This window comes from Lactuca serriola, chromosome 2 (assembly GCF_051521515.1).
Source record: "Lactuca serriola cultivar US96UC23 chromosome 2, Lser_US96UC23_V15, whole genome shotgun sequence".
Classification (NCBI taxonomy): Eukaryota; Viridiplantae; Streptophyta; class Magnoliopsida; order Asterales; family Asteraceae; genus Lactuca; species Lactuca serriola.
Window position 1 is genome coordinate 154,452,501 of NC_136409.1, and position 9,227 is coordinate 154,461,727.

The window sequence follows — 9,227 nt, forward strand, 5'->3', positions numbered from 1 at the left end:
TTTAATAACTCAAGTGGATTCGGATCCTGTGGGTCGAACGGGTCAAGTAGATCATGCTCAAGTGGCTTTAAATCAAAACAAGCCCAAGGTGGGGAGCCCAATTCTAATTCTGATTTATCTCAATCTAATTCCAACAATTGCAAAAATTGTAATTGTTGTTGTGACAAAAATCGGAAAAATAGGGAAAAAGACCGATCTAAGGTGATTTGTTTTCGATGTGACAAAGCGGGTCACTTTGTGTCTGAATGTCCGGAACGACTCCAAAAATTACGAGAAGCTGATTTTTCAGAACGTGACAATAGCGACGAGTTTGTGTTCTAAAACCGGATCGGAGTTGAAGAATTCTCTAGAAGGACTTAGAGATTTGGGGGTGATTGTTGAAATCCTAAGTCGAGTAGGACTTGGAGACCAACCTAGTTTTTAGAAAGCTATGTTCAAGTCGGTTTCTAGTTTCCTAATTGTAATCTAATTAAAAGTCGGTAGTTAGGATTATATATACATTGTTTTAGGTCGAGCTATGATCATTGGAAAACATTGTAACTGTATTTACATATTCTGATCTTTAATAACAACCTCCATACATATTGGTTGAGGTTACAACTGATTCACCTTGCTCAGACTTGTTAAAACTTGATAAATCGACTATTAGACATCTTCTTTATAAAAAAAGAGGTAAATGATTTGTTAAGTTTGGGTAAATTATACTATGGTTTAACCTTTTTATATAGAAATAAGAAATTGTATAAAGATGTTAGGTGAGACAAGCATCCTTAATAGGGGTGAGCATAACCACGTACCTGCTAATTCTCTAGGAACCGGAAACGGAACCGACGGTTCTTAAAGTATAGGAACCAAAACCAGTGACACAAGTTCTTGAAGTTTTGGAACTAGTCCCAGAACCACCGGTTCCGGTCCTAATAATAGGTACCCACTTTAAATTTATTTTTAATATTAACTCAATTCAAACTGGAACTATTAATATGGTTGAAACCCAAAACAGTTTAAAAATATATACTAACTATGAATTCTCTTAAATATTTAAGAAAACTCGGTGAAACCTCTTCTTCGCAATAAGAATGAAGAGGAATTTGAAAATACGTGAGCCATGAAATTCATTTATATAAAAAGTAGAGAAGGTAAAACTTCTGTCTAATAGCGATGTGGGATTAAAATAAAACGTGAACTTGTCATTTACTCCTCTCATTTTATTTCCATGATAACATAATGACATGAACAAACAATATGGAATTCATGGTCAATCAAAATAATCTAAAGTATTTTAGACATTTCTTGAAATTTAAAAGGTACCACTCCTACTGTATCATGTACAATCAACTTATGTTTATCATCAATACACATTACATTTCCGTTTCAGAAATTAATTACATTAAACATTAATGCTTCATAAATAATCAAACGATACTCTTCCATCAGTTAAATGACCTTCCTTCTTTATTCTATTAATCACGTGTTGTTATCTCTGACATTCCCTTATTAAAACCCACACTCAGTTTATCTAGCCATTTCAATTTCAAAATTTAAATCCTTAAATCTTATATTCTCCGTTTACAAAATTCCAAGGAATATAGACACATAATAAAAGATTTTATGGCTCAGGTAAAATTTCTACAAATATTCTTTCTCTGAATGTTTTTTTTGTTACTATAGACCTAATTGGATTTCTTGTTAAAATAATGTGCCTTCAACTGATATAATTGTAATTTTGGGTCTCAATGGTGATGTCGATATGATTCATCTTCTCAACATCATGATCAATTTATTAAATGCCACCACAGTAATCATCCATTTCATTTCTCTTTATAAATTTTTCTTTTTTGAACCATGATTTTAGGGTTTTAGATGCGGTCTCATCTGCTAAGCATGTCAATATGTCGATTTTTTTGTAGATTCGAGTATCTAACACTGCCATCAGGAGTACTAAACCCATCATGGTTGCATATGGTATTCCTAGTAGGCAACCATGAGTTTTTATGTTATAGCTCGTCTCTCTTTCTTAGTAACTAATCATGAGCCTATTTGTTGAAAGTTATATTCAATCTATTATTGCATTGCTATTTCAAATTTGTAGTTTTTTTTATATAATCCACTCATAATCATATATAATCATATTGACATTTCTCAATAGCTGTGTTCTTCGTTTTGTAAAGGTTGGAGGTGACTTTGGATTTTTATATGAAATTTAGTCATCTGTCTAAGAAAGTATATGGTAAGAATCTTTTAACTCAAAAAGGAAGTAAAATATCTTTCCGTTTTACCCATTTGTTTGTATTGTTGGATTCTATTTGTTTTGATTTTTAAATGCATCTATGATTTTAATGGTCTTGTCCAATTCAAAATATTGTTAAAAAATAAAACTAAAATGCTACAATAAACAAATAAATGGATAAACATTTATGTTAAATATATAAATTAAAATGGTTTCAGGACTAAAAAAACAACTTAAAATAGATTGAAAAAAAAATCGAATTGAATTATTACAACCCTACAACCCACCAAACCGGCCAAAGTTCTAAGTTTAGATGTTACGGTTATTAAAAGTTAACATTATGAACAAGTGATTAATTGCAATTTGCACAGAAGTGACACATAAATAAATTTATCAACGTTTGAGGATTGTAAAAATAAAAAAATTATCAATATTATAACTTGGTTATATTTAAAGGTTTTTATGGTTTGATTTAATAGCCGTAAGAAAACTATTCATCGAAATAAATTAATCATCGCTTGAAAACTATTTGTCGTTGTCGCTTTGCGCGGGTACACAACTAGTATATATTAAATAACATTATAAAGACTATCTATACTTTAGTAAGAATATGATCTTGATGTATCAATTATAATTATAATAATGTCGATGATATTTTCACGATTTATATAATTGATTTGTTAAGTTAGCATGTTACTGTATAACTACGGGACATACTTGGTTAGTTTTGGTGTATATATATATATATATATATATATATATATATATATATATATATATATATATATATATATATATACCGGTTTCGATGGGTACCCGGCAGGTAGCAGTTCCAAAAAAATGAGAACCGGAACCGGAACCGCTTAAGGCGATTCCGGTTCCGGAACCAACAATTTTAAGGCGGTTCCAGTTCTGAAAGCGGGTATCCAGTTCCGCTGCTCACCCCTAATCATCAATGTTAGAAGTTATGTGAAAAAACAAAATTATGAAAAGTAAAGAGTTACATTGAAGATTTTATAAATTTTATTGGGTTTTTATTGAATAATAAAAAATGAATAAATTTATATTTTCTTGAGTTTTGGTAATAACAATTTATGTGTAATTTTAATATTAATGTTAAATCTAAAATTTTATTTAATACATTCAAGTTTTTTGGCAAAAGTTTAATAAATTTTCTTTTATGTATTTAAAAAAAAAAGGCCTACTTCAATTTTCACATAGAATCAAGAATATTTATTCAGGCCAACAGTAATTTCACAAGGTATTCCTACAAATTTTGTGGAAGACTTAATTTTTGCCTAAAGTTTGGAAAAAGCTTAATATTTTTGATTAGATTTGCGTTTTTCTCAAGAGTCGAGAATTAAACATTATGTATAAAATTCCTTGACCAAATGAATAAAAAATATAAAAGCGCCATGTACAAAGTCAAAATCCAATCTCAAAGCCACCAAGTAGTAATACTAATAATCTCTTTTGTCATCCATCTTAAATGAATGGAAATATAAAAAAGCCATCTACAATGTAAAACTCACAATCCGCATAGTCAAAGTCAATCCCCTCCTGCTCTACTCAGACTCTCAAACCTGAACCAAAACCAAAACCTTTTATTGGTTAAATGATGTATTTCTATTTTCTAGAGATATATGAATAAAAATTGTTTTTTTTTTTTTTGGATTGAAAGAATAGAGAGTAAATGACCATTTTACCCTTTTGTTTTAGGAAATCGATTAGGGGCCTCCCTTCTGCTTAAGGGTAATTTTGTCACCTAAGCTTAAAGCTATCCCTTGGGTTTTGCTTCTAATCCGAATGTATCCACTTAGCTTACCATCCGCCTGCTTCTCAACGCACAAATTTACCAAAGCATCCTCCCCAAACACACTCTTCGCGTACAAATTAGCAGCCAGGAACCCACAATAACCCTCAAGGGCAGACCTAAAGTATAAATATATAATAAAAAAATAAGAAGAAATTTAATTGATTAGCCACGTAAGATAGATTCAATAAAACCGCCATGTAGGCATTAAAACCTGTATAAAATAAATAACTTACGGTGGAGTAAGGCACTTCATGTTGGTTGATTTAATAATATGATCCAAAAATTCCTTCTCATCTTGAATCACAGTGTTCACAGCAACCTGAAAAACCCATACACAAAACAAATCAATCACAAATTCACAATCGAGAGAATAATAATTTATTAAAAAACTATGAATTAATGATACCTTATTTTCCCACTCGAATTCAGCCCACATGTTTCTATAAGCAGTATCACTACAAACAGCTGGAGATATGTAATCCATAATATCAATATGAATATCATTCAAGACAACGACATTTCGTTCCAGCACATTTGAAGTTTCATAAACGAGGTTCCCAAATATGACCCCGGTCTCGGTTGACGACACCTTAATGTTGGCTTTGATCTGCTTGCTTGTTTGAGGGGCAAGAGTGTAATTTTGTGGACGTTCAACGAGTTTAAGGTCGCCCATTGTGGCTAATTCTAAACAGAGATTTTGGAGAGTTTCTTTGGTTCGGTTGATGACAGTTACATCGAGGACAATGTCGTAGTGATGTACGGTTACGTATGCTTCTGCGTATACGGGGTCGCTGAATCCGGTTAGTTGGAGAATTCGGTTGAGTTTGTTTGCAGCATCTCCTTCTTTGATGAATTCTCCTGTTGCTCGTTTTAGGTCATCTTGAACTTCGTCTTCTATTTCCAACTGACTCATTCCCTGGGATGTTGACCGAGTCAAAGTCAAACATGATATATCTTATGTGTGTTGTTCACAATCTTATTATTATTAAGACTATGTCTCACATACTAACTGAAAATCTAGTTGGTAGTTGAAAAGGTAGCTCATAAAATATAACAGCTAGCTGATAGCTAAAAAGGTAGCTGGTAAAAAATAATGTTTGGTAAAACTAGCTGATAAGCTAGCTAACATGTAACATGACATAAAAGGGCACGTAAAATGTTGAGCTTTTTTTTATAATTGATGAATGGCATAAAAGGACATTTAAATGAATGTGTTTCTATAATTAATTAAGGGGTATATTTGAAAATTTTTAGAAAAAACTCCTAAAAAGCTAATCTAAGGATGTGTTTGGCGCGCCAAAGCTAGCTGAAAAGCTAGCTTATTTTTTGAACTTTTTTAAGTTGTCATGTTTGGCAAGTCAAAAAGTAGCTTGTAAGCTAGCTTTTTAAAAAGCTACTTAGACAAGCTTTTTAGGAGCTTTTTAAAAAAATTTCAAATATACCCCTTAATTAATTATAAAAACATATTCTTTTAAATGTCCTTTTATGTCATTTCATATTTTTCAGCTAGCTTTTCAGCTATTTTTACCAAACGTCATTTTTTATCAGCTAACTTTTTATTTAATAGCTAGTTTTTCAGCTAACAGCTAGCTTTTCAGTTAGTACACCAAACATAGCCTAAATAGCATTAAAAAGCTAGCTTATAAGCTACTTTTAGACTTGCCAAACATGACAACTTAAAAAAACTCGAAAAATAAGCTAGCTTATCAGCTAGCTGTGGCACGCCAAACACAGCCTAAGTAGCCTTTTAAAAAGCTAGCTAATAATTTACTTTAAAAAGCTAGCTAATAGTCTATTTTACAAAGCTAGCAAATAGTCTGAGTAGCTTTTTAAAAATCTAGCTAATAAGCTAGTCTTAGTAGCTTTAAAATAGCTCAATAAAACGCTAGTCTGAGTAGCTTTTTAAAAAGCTAGTTAATAAGTTATTTTTTGGTTTGCCAAACATGACAACTTGAAAAACCTTGAAAAATAAACTAGATGTGACATGCCAAACATTAACCAAAAATTTTAAAAAAGAAAAAAAAAAAAAAGAAACTTACCTTCCTGCTCTTCAAATGGTAAAAGTCAATGAGATCATCAGGTTGAGCATGAGAAACCAAAGCCTTAGCTTTTATCTCTTCAGTTTCCCTCATCTGTTTCTCCACAAGCATTTGAACAAAACTTTCACGACAAGACTTCAGCCATATTTTCTTGATCTCTTCATTTCGATTACACAACAATCTTAAACAAACAACAATTCTATCATAAGAATCACTATCAATCGGATGTGGCAAAAACGAAGATTGACCAAGTTGGACCATGGACACAACAATCAACAACACTTGTGTACACACTCTATTCACTTCACTTTTCAACATCTGAACCTCGGTCAAACGCAACACAAGTTTAGTCAACGTGCATGCCACCACAGCACCAAGAAAGAAATCACCAGTCAACAAAAGAGACCTCAAGTTCCCAGAAGTCAACGTTGACTGAAGACTGTTGACCGGAGCAAAAACAGTCTCAGAAGCTGCACTTTGAGTCGCATATGTCCCATCTGCAAGAATCGCAGGGCGTTTAGAAGAAACAGTAATTGAGTTGACTTTTTGTGACTTGTTTTCACTGTCGCCTTCTTCTGGAGCTTCATAAAAAGGTAAATCTCCAAGAGATTGTTTTATTGTCATGATTCCACTTTCCACTTCAGAAAGTGAAAGACAATACTCACTTATAATCCAAAGAGCACACGAACAAACTCTCGCTGCACGAATTTGATAAAAAGTGTCTAACAATCGAGTTACAATTGACACCCTCAACTTTGGATTTGTTTCAATTATCTCCCTTACAAAAACAATCACATCCATAGCTGAAGCAACATTACTATCACCTAAAAAGTCCATTAACATGTGGACAACTGTCCCTGCAACTTCAGGGAACTTAACTGCACATGAATGAATGGATTGTATAAGCATTTGGCGATATTCTCCATCTTTTTCTAACTCTCCACTTTGAGTCTTCACAACTTCTTTTTTCAAAGTGAGAACAACTTCGTTTATGTTACGAGGGGTAATTAGGTCAAGAACAATATCAAGGGTTTTTCTTCGAATGTCATGATTTGGGCTTGAAAGTGCTCTGAGTATGTCCATTATCATGTCCACCATGATCTCTCTATGTGAAGATTTTAACTCATCTAATCGATCAAGAACAATGAGTTTCACATTGTTGTCACTTTGAGTTAACAAAAGTTGGCAATAAGTATTGGCTGCAGCTCTAATGGCAGTTGGAGCAGATGAGAGTGACACCAATGTGGAAGCACATTCGAAAACTACAGCAGCTGAAGGGACATTTAGTAAAGATATAATGATCTTTATGTATTTACCCTTTTCTCCTCTTTTCACTCTACAAACTTTGCGTATCAAGTCTAACACCACCATTTGTAGCAATTCTCCCCATTCTGAGACTCTATCGACATGGGTTAAAAGGTAATTTACCGCATGGTCTTGTGCACATGTGAAAAGCATAAGGAATGCGTTTCTTTTTGCTGATTGGTCTGCTTCTGTTGAGAGAACTTTTTCAATCATTTCAGGGGCATCTACCAAAAGGTGTTCTCCTTGTGGGAGTTTGTAGATTGCCATTACTGAAAGTATGGCGTTTCTTCTAACAAATGGATGACGATGTTCAAGATTGGTTAATATAGAAGGGATTAAGGGTTCGATGATTTCTGCTTCATTGATTCGACAAAGAAATCTTAAGGTAACACCACGGATGTATTCATTTGGGTGTTGGAGATTGTTTCTTAAGTTTTGGCAGATTAAGATCATTTCAGGTAAGACTTTTCCCTTTGAGTCTGTTTTTTCAATGATTTCGAGGTAAAGAAGGAGAAGTTTTTGAACAGTGTGATCCTCTGAAGGAAGAACGTATCGAACCATTGTGATGAAAAGCTGTGGTAGTGTTTCACCATTAAGTAGAAGCATGACAGCTTTTTTCATGGCTTCTATCTTTGCCATGTCATCGTTTCCTTCAAGAGCTTCTTTGATCTCATTGGCAAGTGCTGGTGTTCCTTTGTCAAAATGAACAAGTAGAGTGCAAGATTTCTCCATTGTGTCTGTTGCAAATGATCAGATTTATTTTTAGTTCATCAACTCCAAAACATTAGAAGGTTTATTTCTAAGATTCTAGAATGTATGTGTTATTTGCAGTAAATCATAACTCATATAGCTAAAATCACATCCAAATTGTTCATCTCCAGTGTAGACACTACATAAGTTTGCAAGAATGTTGGGCATCAAACTCAAAAGGAAAAGTATGTATTAGTATCACATTTCTTACATGCCATCTGATATACAATTTAAATCAGACCTCTGAAATTTGAAGTTCATATACCAATCTATGCCAGATTGGAAGCACATAACTCAAACATGGTTGGGGATATTAGTAAGCTTAAACATGTGTAGTAACGAGTGATTGAATGGATACATATAATCAATGATTTATCAACAGATAGCACATAGATTATAACTTGCATTACAAATAAATAGATAGATTATTAATAGCGTTCTAAAACAACATCAGAATAATCAAAATCCAAGTGCTACATCTTAAGCTTAGATTGATCAAAAGACCCCTGGCAACCAAGGCTAGATCAAATAAGCTAGTGGATCTTGCCGCTCTAAAACGTAACAATGCAGGAAGAGAATCGTGACGACCATTGAAAATCTCCGATTATGTAACTGTTTATCTGTCTTAGCGAAAGGAATTCGGATATTCAATGCGTGAAAGGCGATGAGAACATCTGATAGATAGATTCACAAATGCAGACATAAACAAAGCGAAATCACAATACAACAGCAATGCACATTTTGACAGAACTGAATTGCAACGCACTGATAACAAAACGATCATTCTGAGAAAGATCGCGTGCAAAATTCATAATCTATTTAAGTGTGTGAGGGGTAGAGAGATTGTGATTGTACATTACCTGATAACGAAGAAGATGGGACTTAGGTCACCGTGGCAGGAGATGGGGAAATGGCATTTAACTCTGGACGCCGGCTGCAAGAAGTGGGCAAGTTTCGGTGGTGGCGGTGGATCGAGAGAGAGGAGCCAAGTGGATCCGGCGAGGCAAGACTCGAGAGGGAGAGAGTACAGAATATAGATCTCGTCGTATTGAGGAAGATTTGGACTGTTATCAAATGTTCCACAATCGCA

General features: G+C 33.6%; 1 protein-coding gene across 1 annotated transcript; it reads right to left on the reverse strand.

Moving 5' to 3' along the window:
- Nucleotides 1-3,594: 3,594 nt before the first annotated feature.
- Nucleotides 3,595-9,227, reverse strand: LOC145087094 (coatomer subunit beta-1-like). The gene is made up of 6 exons (XM_079024994.1): nucleotides 8,998-9,227; nucleotides 6,083-8,124; nucleotides 4,450-4,959; nucleotides 4,277-4,362; nucleotides 3,934-4,159; nucleotides 3,595-3,810 (listed from the first exon to the last, which is right to left on the reverse strand). Exons 2-5 carry the CDS (start codon nucleotides 8,117-8,119, stop codon nucleotides 3,955-3,957), a joined length of 2,838 nt encoding a protein of 945 aa, XP_078881120.1. The 5' UTR covers nucleotides 8,120-8,124; nucleotides 8,998-9,227; the 3' UTR covers nucleotides 3,595-3,810; nucleotides 3,934-3,954.

Bases quoted from the DNA above. Each gene is read 5' to 3' on its own strand.
- LOC145087094 (XM_079024994.1), bottom strand. From the start codon at position 8,119: ATGGAGAAATCTTGCACTCTACTTGTTCATTTTGACAAAGGAACACCA. The intron at 4,363-4,449 runs GTATCATTAATT...TGGGTTTTTCAG, and splicing joins AATTCGAGTGGGAAAATAAG to GTTGCTGTGAACACTGTGAT. The intron at 4,160-4,276 runs GTAAGTTATTTA...TTTATACTTTAG, and splicing joins ATGAAGTGCCTTACTCCACC to GTCTGCCCTTGAGGGTTATT.